The 22,849-nt window shown below is 39.4% G+C and overlaps 1 protein-coding gene across 1 annotated transcript in view; it reads right to left on the reverse strand.

The window, feature by feature from the left end:
- Nucleotides 1-22,849, reverse strand: part of abca12 (ATP-binding cassette, sub-family A (ABC1), member 12) — a 63,278-nt gene that overhangs the window by 34,055 nt on the left and 6,374 nt on the right. Inside the window, exons 6-23 of the mRNA XM_036568053.1 lie at nucleotides 21,841-21,971; nucleotides 19,546-19,716; nucleotides 18,749-18,913; nucleotides 16,523-16,718; nucleotides 15,671-15,810; nucleotides 14,060-14,179; nucleotides 13,868-13,958; nucleotides 13,333-13,512; nucleotides 9,381-9,681; nucleotides 8,685-8,799; nucleotides 6,375-6,704; nucleotides 5,132-5,201; nucleotides 4,888-5,022; nucleotides 4,143-4,304; nucleotides 2,783-2,966; nucleotides 2,189-2,407; nucleotides 1,199-1,395; nucleotides 597-754 (exon numbers count right to left, since the gene is read on the reverse strand). Coding sequence (XP_036423946.1) covers nucleotides 597-754; nucleotides 1,199-1,395; nucleotides 2,189-2,407; nucleotides 2,783-2,966; nucleotides 4,143-4,304; nucleotides 4,888-5,022; nucleotides 5,132-5,201; nucleotides 6,375-6,704; nucleotides 8,685-8,799; nucleotides 9,381-9,681; nucleotides 13,333-13,512; nucleotides 13,868-13,958; nucleotides 14,060-14,179; nucleotides 15,671-15,810; nucleotides 16,523-16,718; nucleotides 18,749-18,913; nucleotides 19,546-19,716; nucleotides 21,841-21,971 — 3,065 coding nt within the window. The remainder of the gene's footprint in view (nucleotides 1-596; nucleotides 755-1,198; nucleotides 1,396-2,188; nucleotides 2,408-2,782; nucleotides 2,967-4,142; nucleotides 4,305-4,887; nucleotides 5,023-5,131; nucleotides 5,202-6,374; nucleotides 6,705-8,684; nucleotides 8,800-9,380; nucleotides 9,682-13,332; nucleotides 13,513-13,867; nucleotides 13,959-14,059; nucleotides 14,180-15,670; nucleotides 15,811-16,522; nucleotides 16,719-18,748; nucleotides 18,914-19,545; nucleotides 19,717-21,840; nucleotides 21,972-22,849) is intronic.

A 22,849-nucleotide genomic window follows, 5' to 3' on the forward strand; every position in this document is an offset into this window, starting at 1 on the left:
TAAAAAAAAAAGATTTTGAGCAGGCTTCAAAATGCCTGCTACTAATGGTTTCAATTATGCAGTGCTTTTTTTTTCATTTTTTAGCTAGATTAGCATCATAGCTATACTAAAGAATTAGTGCAATACTAAAGAAGTCACTTCGTACACCAAACAGGCCTTGTTGTATTAATTACATTTGAAATTAAGTAAAAACTGTCTACATTTTTCAGCTAACAATTCTATTAAAATCACATTAAAATTGAAACTGACCGTTTTTACCTTGTTAGTTCAGGGCATGTCATCTTAAACATGGTTCTGCATAGCATATGATTTAAAGGATAAAATTCTGCTTATTCTTTAAACCACCTCTAAAACATCTACAGAGTTTTGATTACATCACCATGCACCAGTGGGTGGGGAAACATTAACCAATAACATCATGTTTCATGTTCTTCTCTCATATTCGCCAGCTATCATTGAGTGAAACCACTCAGCTAGTTCAGAGACTCTCCCTGATCCCAAGTTTCACTCAGAAATACATCACATTATGGAAGGAAAATGAGCTATTATTATTTCTGATTCACATTGAGTTTAAGTGTATATGTTCAGCACAGAACCTTCTTGGTGAGGGTGAGGTTGTAGCCCTTAGCCAGCTTGTCTTTCAGGTAGAATGGGGATCCGCAGCACTTGAGGCCTCCACGCTCCAAGAAAGCAATGCGGTCGCTGAGGACCTCAGCCTCGTCCAGGTGATGAGTGGACAGTATTATTGTGCGTTCTAGACATTAAAAAAACACAGAAAGTCTAGTCAGAAATTGTAGATGCAGAGAATGAATAACTGTAGGGAAGAAGGACAAGATTTTCAAATGCGCGAAACACATCAAACCCAACCATTTTTCCAAGTTTTAAATCCCTTATAGGGGCAAACTGTCTCTCTGTCTTAGAAGCACATAATTAAACATCAGAAACGTGAGCGGCGAAAGCATTGCGGATAACAATCGCTCATTACTACATCTGCTGAGGCATTTCCCCCTTCTTGTTTCCTCTACGGCCGCACGCACCTTGAGAAAATCCATTAGCGCTTAATTAAATTTTGAGATGGAATGTCAGAAACCCGATAAGAACAAAAGGCCTGCAGGGTTCACCAGTGTTTTATGCTCTCTCTCTCTCTCTCTCTCTCTCTCTCTCTCTCTCTCTCTCTCTGTAGATTTCTCTCTTTTACCCTGCTTATGCTGGAGGATGATTTCCCAGATGCTTCGCCGTGAGCAGGGGTCCACGCCCGTTGTAGGTTCATCCAGCACCACCAGACGAGAGCCACCGATGAAAGCGATGGAAATGGACAGCTTCCTCTTCATGCCTCCTGACAGCGTCCCCACACGCTTGTGACGATGGGCGTACATTCCTGTCTCCTCCAGAATCCTGAGAACAGTCAGGAAAAAAGTGATGATCAATATATGATGTCCATATATACTGAAATTGATGGGTTAACACTGGAGATATCAGTGGTTTTCAATCCAGTCCTCAAACCAGTACAAAGCTTTTATTCTCTTTGCACTCCTAGCACACCTCAGCCAGGTAATGATGGGCTGGACTATAACTGTCCACACCTTCAAGGGGCATTCTGGCCTATAACTAGATTTCAGTATGTTATTTGTTGTGTTCTGCTCTGTTCTGTAGTGCAGCATTATACACCTCAGCCTCATTGGTATGACAGAATTATCGTTTTTATATTGTTTTTGTGTTTTCATTCAGCAATGTTCTCTCTTTACATTATTCAGCATGCATCGTACCAACAATGGGGATCTGTGGTGTCAACCTATCCTGACTGCTGGCCTAGCCACTGAGCTACAGGCTAATAAATAAAGCTAGCATGAGTGCAGCTCTTACCTGAATCATTGTACAAAATTGTAAAGAAAACAGCAATTATTCCTTTATTCGGCACCAAGCAGATGCCAGAAACAAGTTTTTTACCCTTTCAGGCAGAGAAAAGCCAAACTCAGATAAGATATCTTGATAGCCAGGTAGCAAGCTAAAGGTATAAATAGCCAGCCTGCTAGCTTTAGCTTTTAGCTTGTTGCTCTCTGGTAAAGATACCCTGAATTAGCTGTAATATAATTTTTACTAGGACACACCGTTAGGTTAAACATGAAGGCCGATTCAAAAGACAGCACTCCAATTGTGCTGTACTGTTCTATCCCTATAGACTACATACCTGCGCACTTGTTGACGCATTTCGTGCTTTGTCCAGTGGGGGGCTTTGATCTGACCATACAGCAACAGGTGCTCTTTAGCAGTCAGGTGGTCGAAGAGAACATCGTACTGCATACACACACCCATCTCCTTCCGTACATCATCAATAAACGCCTGCATGTCTTTCCCATAGACCTCAATTGAGCCAGAGGAAGGGGCAAACAAGCCGGTGAGGAGAGACCTAAAGCAAGACACAAATACATGTTCTCAATACATAGAATACAAAAAAGCACTTAAATGTGGCATTTTTCTTATATTTTAATCAACAAAACATAATAAATCATAATCACAAGCTATTAAGGATAAGCAAAATCAATTATCTATTAATGCCAACCTAGTAGCAGTAGTACTAGTATAGTATTAGTAGCCTAAACTAATACTTAATGAACAGGTGAATAAAATTACGCATTAGCTAATACTTACAATGTTTACTGTTACCAATATTTACCTCTAATAACTATCACTTATATGAAATATAAAAAGATTAATGTAAACAAAATAACTTTATGTCTTTTATGTCACACCTGCTGAAACAGACAGTTATGTGCTCTCTTACATGGTGGTGGTCTTTCCAGCTCCATTGTGGCCGAGCAGTGAGGTGACATGACCCTCATAGAAGGACAGGTTCAGGTTTTCAATGGCTTTCCTTCTGCCATAAGTCTTTGTCAAGCCATGCAGTGAGACACCAACTGGCAGCTCTGAGAACTCCTCATCTTCCTGAGCGTGGAAATCACCCACATCTGCAGATACAGAGGGAGAAGATGATGAAATGAAGAAGATCGGAGCAAAAGTAACCACATCTAATCAAACACACATTCAGAAACTGCGGGGATTTCCCCTTTAACCCCTTTAAATCAGCCGTCAGAGGGATTGAGGTGTGTGTGCATGTTCACGCTGTGCAGAGTAAAATGTATTCACATGCAGAATCGTCATTTTCCTGCTGTAGGGCTGAACAAATTGAAGAAAATATCTAATTCTGAATTTATTCTATAAATTTTGATGCAGGCCTGTTTTCTTGGCTAAAAAGACCAGAATATCTCCTTTTTCTGGCTTGAGGAGTATTGTGTCTGACTTTCAGTTACTTGTGGCTGTGATGTCTCAGGACATGGGTGTTTGATTGCTTTTGATTGGTCTAACTCATTTACAGGCACTTCACCAGCTCTGTGTAATTAGTTTCACTTTCTCACTTAAAACCTGTTAAGATTTAAGACGATTAAACTTTCAGCCCTAGTGAGCTACATGTCTACATTAAAGCAGCACAAGGCTAAATTTATTGTTGGATGCACTGCAATTGCTCATTCAGTGCAGAAGTGGATTCAATAAGCACTTCATATTGTTTTGCTAAGGCAGAGTAATGACTATGACTGATATGTGACATTCTTATTCATATATTTGGTTGTACAACGAAGTAGTTCAGACAGGACCACTTAATCAAAGAAAATCCTTTGTTTCCATTAGTTAGTTTTATTTGGCTCTATGTTCTGGGAGATCAGCAGAAAGACCCCTAAAATGACCATACCAGGCAACCGTGGGCCCGCAGGAGTTTGCAAATTGGCCCGCAGAGGAAGCAGCAAGAATGGGCAGGCTAAAGCAGCTTAAATTAGTGCCCTGATGAATTTAGCCAATCGTATGCACAGCAGGCAATCAGCTGAGCTGTGAGCCGATTGAGGTCAGCTGATAGCAATGGGTGATTTGATTGGCCTAAGCTTGATGTCGTGGCCTGCCTGAATTAACGCTATGCTCAATTTTGTGACACAAACCAAATAAAAATGTACACATTTTCTGATTTGTTAGATACGTATCAACAGCACTGAGAAACTGTGGTGTTAACTGAGATTAAATGGCAGAAGCAGCTGCTTTTGTGTTGATCTGTTTTGTGTTGATCTGTTAAATCTGCAGATGCACTGCCTGTGTACCTTTTCCTTTGCCTTTGCCCTTTTTCTGGACGTCCCGCACCATGTTGGAGAAGAGCAGCCCTCTGCCAACTTTCCTCGGCGCTCTGTTGCAGCAGCCAAATAGGTCAGTCCAGAAGGATGGGAGCACAGGGAAGTACCATGGAGCTGGTATGCCATATTTACCTGATGAGAAATGATGGAGGAAATACATTACAATTCCAATATTTTACATTAATATTAAAACATATATTTGGCTACAAACATGACACTTTATAAGCATGAGTTAAACACAGAATATGTTGAATACATACAGTCATATGCAAATGTTTGATCCCCCCAACCCTCAACCACCACCACCTCCACCTGGTCAAATTGTATTGTTGATATTCTAAGTAAAAAAGTTCCTCTAAACTTGAATGTGGCACTAATCTGCTAATTTTAGTGCACAATTTCAATTTAACAGCAAAGTTTAACATATTAAAAAAAAAACAAATATAAAATGTGCCATAACTTTTGCATAGGCCACATTTTATGTTTTATTTTTCCCCAATATGTTCGGCAAATAAATAGTAATTGTTCCCTAAAATATTTGTTCTCTGTGTCTTATTTTCACTTCATCTAATGAGGGGACCCCAAACTTTTGCATGCAACTGTATATGATACACATATATTTTTGCAGAAAATTGATTTTCAGTCTTCAGGAACAAGCAGATGGTATCAGTAAATAACAAACTAATTAGAGGTAAGCAGTGCTGAATGGGAATACCTGGGAATACCATGCGGATGTAGGCGCCCAGGAGGAAATAGATTACAGAGTCGATGAGGAGAAGCCAGCAGAGCCAACCAAATGAAGCGGTGTCTCCAGCCACAGGAGAGATGTACATGTTGCTCCACTGGATGCCTGAAACACAGATATGCAGAAAGAATCAATCAAGCTCTGTTTCTGCTCTTATATGACAGGAGCTCCATGGGAAGCCCACAAACACGGCCTGCTGTTTGCACATGCCTACCTTCTTCCTGTTTCTCATAGCGGGAAATGTACTGACTCGCATAACTGAAGCATGTTGGAGAAAACAGGCTCTGTAAGAAGTAAAAGAGCAGTTACAACACAGTCTGTAGTAAAACATGCATTTTTATTTTGCACTGTCTTATTGTTGCTGTTGTGACAAGACCTCAACATTAGCGCCATATTTAAAAAATGATAAATTCAATGATTTTAATTTAGCGTTTCACATCATGTTTTGCTATAAATTCAACTAAACAGGACAGTCCAATCTTTTATCAAATGAAACATACAGTTGTTCAGTGTTCCACAAGTAGTGACAATATCCACGATATGCTCAGAAAACAAAGCCATTCAGAGTGGTTTGATGTGAAATTCTCCTTTCAAGAGAAGCATTTAGAGTCAGAATTATTCACAGTGGTGGTGACAGGAACCAGACGTCTGAAGCCTTTAATGACTCTAAAAGCTCCCTCACAGAAAGCTATTAGAAGAAATGGCTATGAATACACTACCTGATATATTATAGCGCTGAGGTAGGATTTTTTCTGCACTCATGGCCAAGAGGTACATGCAAAACTACTACACAAAGCAAACATACTTTTTCAGATTTATTACTATTATAGCATTATCAAGATTAAAACTCTGAAGATTTAATGATGTTCACTGGTCATTTTAGATAAAGGTAAATAAAATGGCTATATTTGTGTTATGGCTATATTAAACATCTTGAGCCCTGGTTCCCAACACCACCATTGTAAAGACATCTGAGCTGGTAAGTATCTGTACAGTGCAACATTTCACATCAATTCAGTTTGAATTATTTGTTACGTTTCAATGAATGAATTGTACTGAAATTTAAAAGTCGGTGGAATTGCCTTTTAAGTGCATTTGCCACAATCACACAATGATATACTGTCATGAGTTGTCATTACAGATTTTGTTTAGTAATAGTGTAACAGTGTCGTTACTTTTACTGTTAATTGTCATAACAGATGACATAATGTTTGCTGTCATGACTGTATCTGTCATTATAATTAATTATAACTGTAATGACACAGTTATATTACTGGACTTAATCTGTCATGACATGCTCATAGCATAGTCAATGTTCTGAGGGTTAAGTGAGTCTACACAAGATATAAAGTGCATAATGAGTGCATATCAGCAGCACTAAACAAAGTAAAAAATCACTGAAATGTGAGAATTCATTGATTCAAACTTTTTAATAAGAATAGCAGTATATCCTGTACCAGTGCAGCCTTGCCGGTGAAGGACATGGTCTCCTCCATGGACATGACCACAATGAAGGGGAAGAAGCAGATGACATAGATAAGGCTGCCGCTCAGCCCTGCGATGTTGGTCTTGTCGAAGAAAGAGCTGACAAGGAAGCTGATGGCTAGGATGCTCAGGCCGTAGTTACAAAGGTAGAGAAAGATCACGAAGGCATCACTGTTTGGAAGCACTTTGCCATACTTCAGAATGAAAGTGAGGATGATGATGGTCATTAGGAGGAACACGGCGCTCTCGATGAACCAGGCGAAGAAATGACTAACAGGATTGACACCCATCATCTTCATGTACTGTGGCAAGAATGTGAAAAGGATTTTTCAGTGAGATTCAGTACAAGTTAAAGAAATAGTTAAACCAAACAATATCTGTGAAAATGGCCAAACATATGGACAGAATCAGGCTTCAAGACAGCTGTTACTACTGTTTTAAGCTAGCAATTAAGTTTTGTCCCTTTTTAGAGATAACAGTATGACTAGTCTATTTGAGATTACCAAACAACTCGACAAAGTTTGGGGCAAGTTGTGTATAAGCTTCTATTGTTTGTTAGCTTCATCCATGCAAAACTAAAGAAGAAAGCGTCAGACACCAAACATGTCTTGGCTGATCGACTACATTTGAGGTAAAGGGGGGAAATATGTACAGGTGTCAACATCGCCCATTGCCTGATGCCCCTGGGCTCAACATTTCACATTTTAGCCACTACAAATGCCACAAGACCCTCTTTTTCACAATTACTTAAACAACAGACCAGCTGAATTCACAAATTAACAAATATCCACCTTCAGTAACTAAACAATGACTTTCACCCTCCTGTGTAAAACCCAGAGCCTTCATGTTTGGACATAGAAATAAATCAAATAAGAGTTGACGGAATTCACCAATGTTAACGTTACCACCATGGTAGCTGACAGCAAGTGATTTTTTTTCTATTCCGAGTTTTGAGCATTTCTTCATACAACATTGACAAACAAAAGCTATTTAGAAACTTCAGAGTCAGGTGGATAGAAAGAATATGTGTGTCTGTATTTGTATAGAGTTTTAAGAAGGATGTGATGTTCTGTCATGCATATCATTGATTTCTACAACAGACAGAGACCACAATTCATTCTTTACCAGGAGTTACTCTTTCAGAAATCACAATATTCAAAAGCAATATTTGAAAACAGCTCATCAGAGCCTGATGGAGATGGAGGTGGGCCGGCTGGATCGAATGATGAAAATCTTCAGTCCGGCCAACTATATCATGAAAAATGAAGATCCCTTCACATCTATGAACGAATAACTATAAGGAAATCATTTTTACTACATTAAAAAAAATGGATGTGCATGTGTGGGACTAGTAAAAAGCAACACCTCACTTGTTTTTGCCTGCTCAACCATCTATGTTAATGGTAAATGCAGTGCATATACAATGACATGGCTAGACCCCTGAAAAATTCTGTTGTCCACCTCTACCCCAAGCAACGTGGCTGAGATTTAGGCCCTTCAAAGCTCTTTAATATTGACTATCTGTGTGGCTATATTATATATTGTTGCTGTCGGAACAAAATCTTGTATATCCATTTTTGTCGTTTTTCAGTTTTTGATGTGATTTGAAAATGCCTGTTGGTTTTTACATTTTCTGTAAATTTCATGATGAATGGGCCAAAAGAAATGACCCACAATTACTTGCAAAAAAGTCTGGTTTCATTGACTTACATACAAAGTAAAGGATGTTTTGTCCTTCTCTTGTAATGTTACCATTTTGGAGATACAAGGTTTTGTTCCGACAGCAGCGATATACACCACTGCCATGCTTTCTGAACAAAATGTTTTGGCTCCTGGGTCCCCACTAATGGCAGGGCCTTTGAAAGCTTTCCCTATTTTTGTCCTTCCTTATAGGCTGCCCTGCATATCCATTAAACATACACAATATCCAATGTTTCTATAATTCTGGCCGAAATTCTAAAATTTGGCTAGAAGATACACTGGCTTTGTGGCCTGAGTGCTAAGTGCACATTTTAAAACTGGTCTACTCCTGGTGTACATTTGTTTTTTTTGCCAAACTATTCCTTTAGCACTTTTGACAGGGAGACATCAAAGGAATGTGGCAAAATGAAAAATGCATTTCTTTGTATTGAAAAGCTCAATATGTGTTCGAACAACATCTGAAAGGATACAATAGTTTTCTTTGTTACATATTCTTAAAGAATAAAACCATGTGGAAGGCTGGCATTGATGATATAATGAAAAAATATTTCAGATTTCATCCTTGTTGGTTGAGAAGATACCTCATGCAGCCGGAGCTCTCTCTCATGGACGAGCTTCTTTACGAAGTTGGCGATGAAAAGCACCCAGGCAAGCATGAGCACCAGCGGGAAAGCAAAAGAGATGCTGTTGAGGTACCTGAGGGACATAGAGAGAGCTCAGGGTCAGTGAGTGTGGAATAAAACAGCGCCTCAGCTTTCTCAACCACTTACTCTACATTCAACCATAACAACAGATACAAGAAAAAAACAAAAAACAAAAAAGGAGCTGACCGACTGAACCGCAAGCGGTTCATACCAGAGGTCGTGTCATGTTGGGAGCGCGAGTCTGACACAAAAGCTGTAGAAATCTTTATTACGCTCCTACTAATATTTCAACACGATAGTGTAGGCAGGCTGTTCTGTCATAAATCAAAATGGGCCAGGATGCAAAGATCACAGCATTGCAACGATCACAGCAATGAAATCAGGATATTTTCTAGCTGTTCTAACATAAGATGGCATAGTCCATGTATTGTACACAGAACGGGGCACAATGATTTATTGGACATTGTGTAGTTTTTGCTTGCTTGGTTTTATTTGTATTAGAAGCTGTATATATAGTGAATTCCTAACATATGTCAATGCCGTTTCAACAATACTGTGCCATAAATCAAACGGACATACACAGATACGGCCTATGTGTTTGTGTGTGGTGAAGCAGTATATATTTCCACTCACTCGTCTTTATAGAAGCAGGGGTATGGGAAGGCCTGGACCTGCACGGCGGGCTCCTGCACCTCTTTCCCAGCTTGCATTGCTATGATGGCCCTCTCAATGCCCTCCTGCAGGTAGGCGAAGCCACGGATGTAGCGCTGCGTCTTCAGCGGGGAGATGTATGAGGATTTCACCCAGAACGGGTTTCGGGAGCGGTCAGTTCGCATTGAGTTGTCAATGTGCATGCGGATTGTGTAGTCTACTTTAGGAGGCAGGCCAGAAGATGAGGAGGAGACATCGCCTTTAGGCAGCTTGAAGATGACACCTGATAAAAATAATACAGTATTCATGAGTGGAAAAGGAAGGAATCTTGTATATTCTCCACCAGCTTAAATTGAACCCTTGCTCGAGTGCTGTGTATTTCATTTTGTAAGTGTTTTGCTCTGGTGTGTGATGTCAAGAGTTAAGAAGAACGTTATCGTCATCTCATCCATATACAAGTATACAGTGGTACAAATAGGGGCTCAGGATGAGTCTTGAATGGAAAGATATAAGTCATCCCCGTGGAACCATAAGGTTCTGTCTGTATTCTTAGCAGTTTTGAGACATTGAGCTTCAAAGATTTTGCAATCTCTTTCATACATGACAACGACAGACACCCTAAATTAATTCTGAACGTACAATAAATCCTATCAAATTTGCAAATGAGTTTTTTGGAACATGTCAAAAGCAGACAGAACTTTCTAATCTGAACCTTCTGCCTGGAATTATAAGGTTCTATCATGAATTTCTAACATGAAAAGCAGCGATGAACAAACATTTCACTCGTAGTTTGTTTTAAAACTTAAAATCAGTGTTATTATACAGTGTCTAAATGTGTCAGAAGGTTAAATGTAAAGCTTTCTATGACATTTTTATTAGATTTATTTTTATGGTTTATTACAATTTTTTTACATTTATTTCTTGTGTTAGGACAAATCATTTTTTTCTCATTCAAAAGAGCATTGCAGATTAAGTATAAAGGTCAGAGCTACATTAATATTTTGTCCAGTGCAGAGGTCAGTTTTAGGTAGAAACCATTAGTTTCCTTTAGGTCAGAGAGCAACCAGCTAATAAACTGTCCCAGCAAATAAGTGTAGCAGGTCATTAATATTTATGCTGTAATTAAGACCCCATCATTTTAAATGTTTACTATTTAATTACCATTGTGGCTTAATATTTTTAAAATTTAAGACGGTAAGACCTTTTAAAGAACTGCAAAAAGACAGGCAGAGTTTCAGCAGTTTTTCATGTTTCATAAAGTTTTATAAAAGTTTCCCACAGTCACTGACCAGTGCGGCAACATGACAAAGAAGCAGAACCTGATCGGTCTTTTGGTCCTCTTGTGTGTATTCAAAGTGCTGACTGGCTTGCACATAGACCTTTATAGAACTAAGTTAGAGTTTGACTTTGGAGATAGAACCTTCTTGTTTTCTAGATAAAGAGCCCCAAAATGCATGCAACTTAAGAAACACCTCACATAATGTTAAGAATTTGTCAAATAACAAGTTTATATAAATAACTAAATTTTGACAAAAATGTTAGATAGAACCTTATAAATCCAAGGGAACGAAGTATTGCTGTTAGGGCCTAAGTCGGCTCAATATAAGGTTGCAGAATTCATCCTTGACCTTAATAAACCATTAAGGTACAACCAAAACCTACAATTCAAGACTTTAGCGCAACACTGGATGGTAGTTTATCATTTGAGTCACATATCAAGAACATGTCTGAAACTAAATGTTTTGCATTGACTACAAGGTCTTGCTTATGACATTTAAAGCTCTTAATGGCCAAGATCCATCATATCTTACTGATTTGTTAAAGCCTTGAAGCCACTTTGTGCAGGTGAGGGAGGCTTACTGCAAACTCTTAGGATCTCTTACAGCTCAGTTAGTGGAATTTCATTTTTCATATAGCTCTTAAACTCTGGAATAGCATTCCAAAGAATATGAGGCTTAATGGGTGTTTTTAAATCCAGATTATAAACGTATTTGTTTAAGCCAGCATATGCCTAGAGTATTGTGTCTCATTTTCATTTTCACTTCAGAGCAACAGAGGAATATACGTTCCCCTGTTCCTCTGAAGTTTTGTAACTAAAATGAAAAGTGCTGTATAAAGAAAGATGTCTAATTATTATTAGTTGCCTCAAAGCAATAAAGACAATGCATTAAATATGCAGGAACAATAATACAATATGTAAAAGAACAGAAGTAAGGCAAAGGAATACAGACCTGAGAAAATTAACACTGCAGCGTAGCACAGTGCATGTGATAAGCAGACCATTACAGAGAGTTTTGTTGCTTTGCATCTGTAAAGGCTGGAATATATGTTTGAAAATGTGCTTCTCTATTTTTAGACCTTATTTCAAGCCTGTTATTGGTTTTCTGTGCTCAAAAACCACTACTTTTATTTATCTGTGGTAATAACCTTGTTGATAGTGCAGACGCTGCATGTTGATTAGACTGACATCACATTGAATTACTCACTTAAAAGCCAGGTGAATTATTATACATACTTAACAGGTTAATGGCTCTTCATTCTATAGTGTACTCAGCCCTGAGTATCATTTATCTGAACAGTGTAGAGCTGAAGAGGAGACACGTTTATGGTGTGTGTGTATGAGTTGGGTTTGTGACGTATATGTGACAGTGGCATCATTGAAAGGGGCAGCTAGCAGGCATTAAGGCCCAAAGACATCAAGTGAGGATGATGACCACCAACTTCATTACATATGAAAATATAATCAGAGGGACAAAAACTTGGAATGCATTAATACACAACACATGACTGTTGACCTTGCATTTAACTGGCTAACATTAGTTACTATAACAACTATCAGCATACTGCCAGAAAAGGCTAATTAACCACAGACCTACATTTTACAGCACTAATTGAAGGTGTCTGGTGCAAGTGGTTAAAAACTGCAGTTTTCTTGTTGTTTTTTCACACTATTATACTACTACTCGCTATTTAGGTTAGGATTAAGTTCCCACTATCAGGAGAAACAATGGAGCAAGCTAATGAACTGCAAAAAATGTTATCTTCCCAAGTACAATTATCCTAAATATAGTCAAGAAACCTAATATTTCTCCTGTTGAGATTGTTGTAAGCTTAATTTAAGACTATTTCACTTATTTCTAGACTTCTTGCTTGTTTTAAGTAAGTTTAACAACTATATTGGCAGATAATTGTGCTTGTTTTAGGAAATGTGCTTGAAACCAGCAAAATTGTCTGTCAGTATAGTGAGATAATTTTACTTAATAAAATGACCTAAAACAAGTAAAAAAAATCTGGAAATAGGTTAGATAATCTTATAATAAGTACACAACCATCTACAAATGGGAAATGTTAAGTATATCGACTAGATTTAGGATCATTTTACTTGAGAAGACACCATTTTTTGCAGAGTGCTGTGTTTATATATGCTGTGTTGATGAAAAAGAGGGTCTTTCAGTGCCTGTTTGTGTGATCGATGGTAGCATAAAGCTGTGTAAAGATCGTCACAGTGATGACATCTGCTCAAAATTAGTGACAACCAATGGAGAGCTTTATCAGCTTTAGCAGTTGGTATAGTGTAGTGGGTAATGCTGCTGCCCTCCACCCACCAGACTGGGGTTTGATGACCTGTCTGGCCAAGCACACCATTCCACACCAGTAAGAGCCGTTGGACAAGACTCCTAATGCACCATTCATCAACCTAAAATTAAAGTACAGGTTGCTCTGAATAAGAGCACCTACCAAATGTAACTGGTATCAGTCCCTCTATTTATTTAAGTGTGTAAGAAAAGAGCATCCTTGCCCATTAAATCATTACATTATGTAACATTTTTACTGCCATCTGAGAACTTTTTAAACCATCAGAAATCTGCTGGGCTTGGCTTTCAAGCAGGGGGGCTTATGGTGTTTGTGATGCAGGTGTGTGAGGTGGACTCACTGGCATAGAGCTCGCGGTTCTGGGACAGTTTCTCGGCCTGCTTGTCCAGTTCCTCAGTGGAGTTGTAGCCGTGGTAGCGGTTGAAGTTGACGCAGGACGAGAGGTTCATCATGAGGCTGGAGAGCGTGCTGATCTGCTGCACGATCAACTGATTCTGCTGCAACATCTGCGTCATGTTTGCTGCGGAGGAAAAAAAAAAGATTTAAAAACCCTCAGAGCTGCAGAGGAGCGTACATGACTGTGAACCATATTCATTTTCAAGGATCTATATTAATCATTATAATTAATTCCCATAAAGAGAAGTGTATTTGGAGCATTAGAGGAAATAAAAGAATGCTGCCGTTCCTGTATGAGAGAGAAGGATCATTTGTGTTAAAATTGGAGCAGTAATTGCTTATAATTGCTCAGCCTCAAGGACAAACATCGAAAGTTGCACAGAGAAAGGTATTTGAAATATACTGCAGGCTGTATACGATATAGGCTGAAACGGATAATCACCCAAAGCAGCCACATCAGTCGAGTATCTCACACTTACAGAAATTCTGGAGAGTCTCTTGCATCTGTGTGACGTCAATGTCGGTCTGCTTCTTTATGAAGTTTTGGACAAAAGGATTACGGAGGGAGTTCTGCACAGGGACACAGCACAAAGGAAATGTGATATGTACAGCTCATCAGTGCCTTCAGTGCGACTTTAAGCTTGTCATTGTGGAGATTTCTCTCTTCATACCTGGAGCATGGGCAGGGTTTTATTCAGGACTTGTGCTGACTGCATTAGATAGGAAGATGACTGTAGCCATTCCTCAGAGTACACACGCAGGTCACCAAACTGCTGCAGTGTGGAATTCGCCTGCCAGACGCCACAAGAAAACAGAAATAGAATAAAGAAAAAGTGTGCCTGTGTGGGTGTGTGTTTGTGTTTGTGTGCGAGTGTGTGGTTGTGTGTGTGCTCTTGTGCCTGAGGGAGTTTAATGTCGTAGTAGCTGTTTACTTATGTACACATTTTATGTGATAGCAACACTGGTGTCATATTTGGCAACACTAACTGAGACCCAGATACATAAAATGCATTGTTGTTGTTGTTGTTGCTACAAAACCTTGTATGTCCAAAATGGTAACTTTACAAGACAGAGGAAAAAAAACATTCTTAACTTTCAATGGAAGTTAATGTAAGAAGATTTTCTGTACCCTTGAACAACTTCCATTCATCATGAAGTTTTATTACATTGTAAAAAGCAGCTGAAATTTTCAAACTATGTAAAAAATAAGATTATAAATGACAAAAAATGGAGATACAATGGGATAAAATAGGGCTAATATGGCTTTTACCAGACACTCTTATCCAGAGCGACTTACAATTTAATCATTTTATAGAGGTAGGCAATGGTAGTGTTGGGAGTCTTGCCCAAGGATTCATATCTGTATAGTGTAGCAGGGTGGGGGATTGTCATATACAACATACAAACATCAGTATTACATAATCAATACTATACAATACTTGCTATGCACTCACTATATACTATACACATTACCCACTCTACACTATACACACTATACACTCACTGATCAGGCACACTTACCTTCTATCATACACTCATACACTCCATTTTATCAAGTCAACTTACCATATAGGTGCACTTTGGTGAAGTTTTCAACTTAGTGTCACCGCAAGACTGAGAATAGTCCACTAACCAAAAACATCCAGCCAAAAGTGACCTGTGGTCAGAAACTGACCACTGATGAAGGACTAAAGGATGTCTAATGCAAACTGTGCAGGAGCAGATGAGCTATCATCTCTAGCTTTATGTCTACAAAGTGGACCATCAAGGCAGGAGTGTCTAATAGAGTGGACAGTGAGTGGGCACAGTGTTTAAAAATCCAGCCGCACTAGTGTGTCTGATCCACTCATACCAGTGCAACACACACTAACATGCTACCACCACGTCAGTGTCACTGCAGTGCTGAGAATGATCCACCACCCAAATAGGACCTGCTCTGTGGTGGTCCTTTGGGGGTCCTTACCATTTATTAATGGATTAAAGGGGGCCAACAAATTGTGCAGAGAAACAGATGGACTACAGTCTGTAACTGTAGAAATACAAAGTGCACCTATATGGATACAATGATAATAAAGTGACCAGTGAGTGTATATTAAACCAATACAATATAACACTTTATCTATCAATAATATATATTACCGCTGATATATATCTCAAATGTTTGCCATTTTTCACTTTTTTGATATCATTTAAAACTGCCTTTTACAGTGTTTGTAGATTAGAAACTGTGTAACACATTAAGTGAATCACATTAAAAGTAACCCAGTCGAATGTGCTGTTACCTTCTTGATGATGGCTCTGGTCAGGGGCGTGTCAGGGGAGTACAGCACCCTTCCCAGCAGCATCGGCTTCAAGAAGGCCCAGGCTACAGCGCCCCCTGTGGTGCTCACCATATCCAGGTAGAAGTTGGTGCAGAAAGGAGCTGAAAGAAAACACACACATTTACAGTCCACAAAGAAATTATTGCCAACTTAAACACACTATAAAATCCTAAAACCTTTTTTTTGGCTAGATTGTCTCCAACCCTATAGCATCCAAAAGCCTTTACTTAAGTTTCAAAAGCAAATGTTCAATGAAGTCGGTACAACATTGTAGTAATGAAACATAAGACATGTTGATGTCGTTGTTACAGAAGAAATGAATATCCTTACAAATACATCACAGGCAGCCCACAGTTTAACCCACTCACAATAAGGAAAAAAGGCATAAGATCTTTTTCCTCATGTCTGTTTTCTTAATTTCCCATAGTTTAACTATGTGTGCACATCAGTGAAAGTGGAAGTCACGTAAAACAGATATTCAGTATTGATCTAAATAATACATTTTGCTCACAGAGTGCAATTCTGACTGTTTTCTCAGCAAAAGGACTTTTTGCGTAAGCTTTGAGAATGTGCCTGGTGTTTCTCCGAGAATGTCACAGTGAAAGTATCTGCATGTTGAGTGTTTTGAAATTTTAAGTAACATGTCAACAAACCGCGCTAAGATAATTGAGACAAATATTAAAATGAATCACTGCGTGCGAGCACACAGTATGCAGTATCTCATAAGAAGCCAATTTGGCAGATCATAGAGTGACTGGATTATCACGCTGCCTCTCTGCAGATTCAGCGCTCTGAGAATGTGTGTTTTCATACTGGCATCTCGTGGGATTTTGAACTTGGTGATGAGCTCATCCACCCTTTTCTGGTCACCGAAAGAAGGGTCGGACTCGGCCAAGTTGGGCAACTTGGAGATGCCAAAGAGTGACAGTATGCCGTTTTTACACATGGCACGGGAGATGGTGACAAATGTGGCCCTGCTAGAGATCGTTGATCGCTTCGCCCTCACCAACTGCGAGAGAAAGGGAGGGAGAGAGAGACAGAGAGAGAGAGAGAGAGATAGAGAGCAAAGGGAAAAGGTAAAAATAAATTCGAACTACTCTTGGTTGTGGCCCTGGATTTTATCCTTATCTCATATGTGGCCATGTGACTGTAATGAGAACCACTCACGTGCAAACCACTGTCATCATCATCATCATTAATCAATGTCAAAAGCAGATTTAACATGGTGATAAAATGCATGCGGGTCCTTTCAGTGCAAAAGACATGGGTCACTTACAAGTACAAATGTGAACAGAAAGACAGAAAGATAAAACGTGAGCATAACGTCAATTGTGCAATAAGGCAGGTAAAAAATGAAAAGTTTTCATGAGCCTTGTGTTGCTATTATGTGTGTGTTCCTTCTTGTATTGTATTGTGTGCAGGTACGTAATTGGCCACTTGGACATTCAGGGCTCTCTCCCCTGTGACGTGACCCGGAGGAACACCTGTCCAGACCAACCCAGCACTCTTCACTCCATTCTGCTTGATTTTGTCTCCTTCGTTGATTTTGTGACAGCTTTATTGGACTTTGTGATCTGGGGGAAAGTAAGGGAAAAGTGCCATTTTGTTTTCGTGACCATTTCTCCCGTTTTAATGTAGGGAGTTAGGGAAGCCATCTGTATTTTTGTTTCTTTTATTTTTAGTTTAGTTAGATTTCTGATCATGAGTTGTTTTGTTTATTATTTTGGCATATGCTCATCCCTGAAGCCATCACCCCATTCAGCTTAGCCTCTTGCTAAACATCTAGAAAGCCTAAATAAACCTAAAGTATTCTCATTTAAATGGCGTCCATGGTGTCTGGTCTGGCAGGGGGCTTGTCCGGGATCTGAACCCAGAACCTCTCGCACACAAAGCGAGAATCATACTTTTAGACCCGGACGAGCCCCCAGTTCTGTTACAACCCAGTCTAGGGTCAGGCCATAAGAGAAAATGAGAGTTGGCCCTCTCCCCAGACCTGCTGCCAGACCAGACCCCAGACACCACTGAAACCAGATAATGGCAGGTTTGTTTTCTTCAAAAGCTCAGACACAAGATGAGGTGATGGCATCAGGGACGAGCGCACGGCAAAATAATAAACAAAACAACTAATGATTACAAATCTAACTGAAAGGATAGAAAAATGCAGATAGGTAGCCTCCCTACATTAAAACAGGAAAAAAGGTCACGAAAACAAAATAGCACTTTTCCCTTACTTTACCCCAGATCACAAAGTCCAATAAAGCTGTCACAAACTCAACAAAGGAGACAAAATGAAGCAGAGTGGAGTGAACAGTGTCCAGTTGGTCTGGACAGGTGTTCTTCCAGGTCACGTCACAAGGGAAAGAGCCCTGAATGTCTCCCGGGGAGTGGCTTGGTGACCTCTTATCAAGGAGGGCACCCCAAAAAGGCCAATCACGTACCTGCACACAATGCAACACAAGACAGAACGTACACAAAATAGCAGCACAAGGCTCATGTAAGAAGCATTATGACCAGGGGTCGTAACAATAGAAAAAACATTTTAATTTCTCTAACAAAGGTGATATTAATCATAATATAGCAGTGATATTTCCTGTTTGTGTAAGGCCTCCAACAACGTATATAATGAAAAAAAGAAAATTCTTGAAAGTGGTCCATTTAAAGACTTTTTAATTTTAATTATATTTGTTACTGTAATATCCGAGTTTTAAACAGCAAAAAAGCATTCAACTATACCAACAGGAAACTTTATTTGGCCCTGGCTACCCATGAAATCTGATTGGCCACCCTGTGTGCCATCCCAAAATTTCTGTCACATAACTGGCTGATTAGCCTTCCGCCCAATGACAGCTGGGATAGGCTCCAGCACCCCACCGCGACCCAGAAGGATAAGCGGTTTAGATGATGGATGGATGGATGGATAACTGGCTGATTAGATTGCTTCCACCCACACAAACTGGAGAAAGTAGATCAACATAAGAGTAGATCAACATCATATACAGCGCAGCCTTATTCAGCCTAGATATCTTTGCGAGTACTTACATTTCGGAACTCAGAGTTTGCCATCAAGTTCAGGTCACCAAAGCTGGTCAGATATTCCTGCAGCCGGTTCAGGGCAGGGGCCAGCTTGCTCATAATGTCCGTAAAGAATTTCAACATCTGCATCAGGATGCCCATCATGCCCTGGATTTCACTGGAAAGCAGCATCTACAAGGGGAATATCAAAGGACTAGTAACACATACTGGATGATGAAGGTTTGAAACTACATTCTCATGGCTGGTCATCTGAAAACAAGGACTGATGAGAGGAAGGAGAGACATTACTATTTACTGTCTTGCTTTTCTCAGTATCAGCATCTAAATGCTTACAAGCGGAGATTTCTAGAGAAGCCATTTTCCCTACGTCTCCCAGAACAACTACAGTCAATAAACATCCATCCTGTTGTTCTGATACTGTCCACAGCAGCGTCCTTCCAGCATTAAACATAGCCTCTTCAACTCACAGCAGAGAGTAGAGCTTTACCCTCCAGTTTATCTAAGCCTTTATTAACCTAACAATGCAGACTGTACAAAGCAGCAGTGCTTGCCAGTATCTATTCCAGAAAGCACTCATGATACTGGAACATTACTGTAAATTTAGATATATCTAATATGAGCAATATTCTCATGTTATGTTTATTCATGGGATGTACCTGAGATTTATTCCCCTATGCCTAACTATTCGCCATAAAAGAGCAGAATTAGGATCTGATTGGATTTCATATCCAAATCCAAATCCATATAGTTAATAAACAAGAGGGCCTAATCTTAGATCATACATGACGTCTTCTGGTCTTTACCCTGTATATGGCATTCTCCATGTCGATGTGCCGAGCCAGAAGTACAGCCATGGTGTAGCATTGTCGAGAAGACAAGGAACAAAGAGCCGTGAAGATCTGTTTTCCTGCGGGGTCCAGGTCCAGGGAGGAGGGGTCAGTGCAGTAGCGCAAGTTAGCTAGCCAAGCCAGGAGCTGCAGCAAAGAGAGACAAAACAATCTGAGAATGAGTCACTGCTAGGACCATTTAGTGCTGTGTGATATGAATAAAATCCATATTGTTGATTATGTTACTGCATATCAAGGCTGTAATATACAGTGGCCTCAGCAAGACTTTGGACACTTTAACCATTTAAGCACTGGTCAACTTTAATACAGTTCTTTAGGGTATTTCATAAAATGATTAATAATATGACGCATGCATCAGAAAAACCCTTTTAGCCAATGAGAGATCATGGTCTCACCAAGCACCCTGGGGACAAATGATTTTTAGCCCCCACCACCCTCACTTTCTGACAAAAATAAATAGAAAAGCTACACCTGCAAAATAGCTTACAATTAAACCTCTTATACATATTCATGTTTGTATTGAACAGCAATGAGGACAAAAATGATGTAACCAAAGTTATTAACACTCAAATAATGGCCTATTATTTCAATTATTTCAATTACAATTACATTACTGCACATTGTTGGTGTTAGGGGCTTTTAGGCATTTCAAATATAGTGTCAGGGCACAGGCTGAGTGGCCTTTATTAAATGTATTTAGTCATCTCATATTAGGGCTATTCATTTATCTCATTTTTATATCTGCAGTGGACTATCCCCAGTCTTTTAGCTGCCTCTGGCTTTGTGGTCAGAGGCCACCTGAGGCTCCGGACAGTCAACACTGGCACCATTGGCCCAGTAATGCTTCCATGCTTTTAGCACAACATCAAAATGATGGTAGACTTTTTGGTCAGGATGTTCTAAGCTTTTTGTGCCAGTTTCAGGCACAAAAAGCTTGTGTCTTATGTGTGAACCTGGCACACAAGCCTAAATTATGCAGATTATGGGCCGTGTGCATGATAGAACATAGAATTCTCTTTCTCATGCATACACATTTAAGCAGGGCTGTGCAAGAACAAGGGAGGATCGTTCAAAAAGTGGGTGGAGATATTGCAGCTGGTTAAGCATTGATTTTCATTTAAATCCAGGTATAACATTGTGTCAAGCTCTCAAAAGGCATGTTGTTGAGAGGCTTAAGTTGACAGTAGTAGCAGACACAGTGGTTAAATTGAGACAAGAGCCTCAAATACATTCTGAAATCCGTCAGTATAACATTGTTTAAAGTCTCAGGACCACACTTATGTATATGAGAAGACATGGCAAAAAATAAGGGTGCATTGTGGGCACATAATACAGTCATACTGAGGCACATTTTGCCCTGCACCAGCAACTGCACCAGCACTTGTACATACATCTGGTCCTTTGTGCAGAGAAAGTCTGGAGAAGAATTCCAACCAGACTGCACAAAGGCTACTGTATCGCACAGATGTGGAAGCGTGAAAGTCTGGTGCTGATTTTCAGACTATGGTGGTGGTAGCCTTGTGTTCATTGATGGGATAATGAACTCAGAAGTGTACAAAGGCATTTTGAATGCAATCCTACAGAAGTCTAAAGAAATAATGATCTGAAACATACTAGCTGCCTTTTGAAAGAATACTTTGCCAAAAAGAAAAGTACAATCTTAGAATATTCTGTTCAAAATAAATGCCATTTGGTTTGACATTTTATTTTCTAACACAATAAACTTAATACATTTTTAAGCATGGAACAAATGTCCAGATACTTTTTTGTGGCCACCATGCCTTGGCCAGTATCACAATAAAAAAATAACTAACAATATTTTGTGCAACCATTAGGTTAGATGAGGGGGTGGTCTTAAAATATCTTTTAATTTTGTCTCACGCTGCACACTTATTTTAGGAGGTCTTGGAGATCAGATGCATGAGACAGTTTTTAATGACATTTTCAGCCTAGCCTGGAGCTACGGCGCTTTGTAAAAGGAGATTCTCCATAAAAAGGACAAGCTGTGCAATAAACATTTCAGCCCAGACGGCGACGTCATGGTTTCTGATAGTACAAGACATTTGTTTTGTCTAAGAATAGGGCATAGTATGTATTACCAAACTGGCCTGGTATGTGATAAGGTCAGCTTATATGCAAATTTTCCTATAGACATTTTGAGTTGCGATGTCGCCTTCTATACAAAACACTGCGCATTCGTGCCATCACTGCTTTAATGTGTGCCGGGGGTGCTGGGGGGTGGGAAGGCACCTGCAGGTTGCTGCTAGGCAAGGAGGACTCCAGCAGAGTGTCTAGGATCTCTGAAGAAATGCCGGTGTAGTGCATGACATCCAAAACAAACAGTGTCTTGTTCTTCAGCAAGTCAGACACCTTCACAACACCTGCCACAACACAAACACATCATGCTTATTTTCTCATTCAGATTCGGCATGTGGGGAAGAGTGGGGTACAATGTATGTATGTATGTATGTATGTATGTATGTTTGTATGTATGTATGTATGTTTGTATTTAACGTAGTTCAACAGGTTCAGACTGAATGTGCTTTTAGTGATGTTTTCTTATTCACAGAGCAATCTCATCTGTAAGCCATAAAACCATAAAAGTAAGTTTTTTAATCATACTTGTTTTTGACCACTCAGTTTTTGGGTATAAGTTGCAGAATTTACACCTAAATTACTTTAATCTGCTTCTTAATGGCTGTTACATATCACCATTTGAAGCTAGCCAGAGTTAGTTTCAACACAGCGTTACAACTAAGCCCCCCAAAGTAAACAATGAGAGAAGTCCATATTCCTAAATCAATATTCAAAACAGCCAATAGTGGACATTTTTTATGCACAGATTCATCAAAAACGTGCTATAGATATAGTAATATTGGCTCTTCTACTTTACAGTCAAAAGAATGATACAGCCTATTTTCACTAATCATTTTTATTTCAATCAATATATTTTTATGTATTTGGGTTGGAAAGCTCATCTCGTTCTAACAGTACAGGACTGTATTGAATTCATTGTGTTTTGCACCAGTTCACCAGACTTTTAGCGACTGTTACAATTAAACTCAGTCTGATACCTTGCATATGGGGTTAGTTGTAATGCTGAATTGTCAACAATACGCTCAAGAAACAAAGTATGTTTTCATTTAAGGCAGAGATGTGTACGTTGATCAAATAATAATAAAATATTAATCAAATCTGATGAGTTGCTTCAAATGTGTCACAGAATCTACTGAGACAGACTACAAATAGCACATTAGAC

The sequence above is a fragment of the Colossoma macropomum genome, unplaced genomic scaffold, assembly GCF_904425465.1.
Source record: "Colossoma macropomum unplaced genomic scaffold, Colossoma_macropomum, whole genome shotgun sequence".
NCBI lineage: Eukaryota > Metazoa > Chordata > Actinopteri > Characiformes > Serrasalmidae > Colossoma > Colossoma macropomum.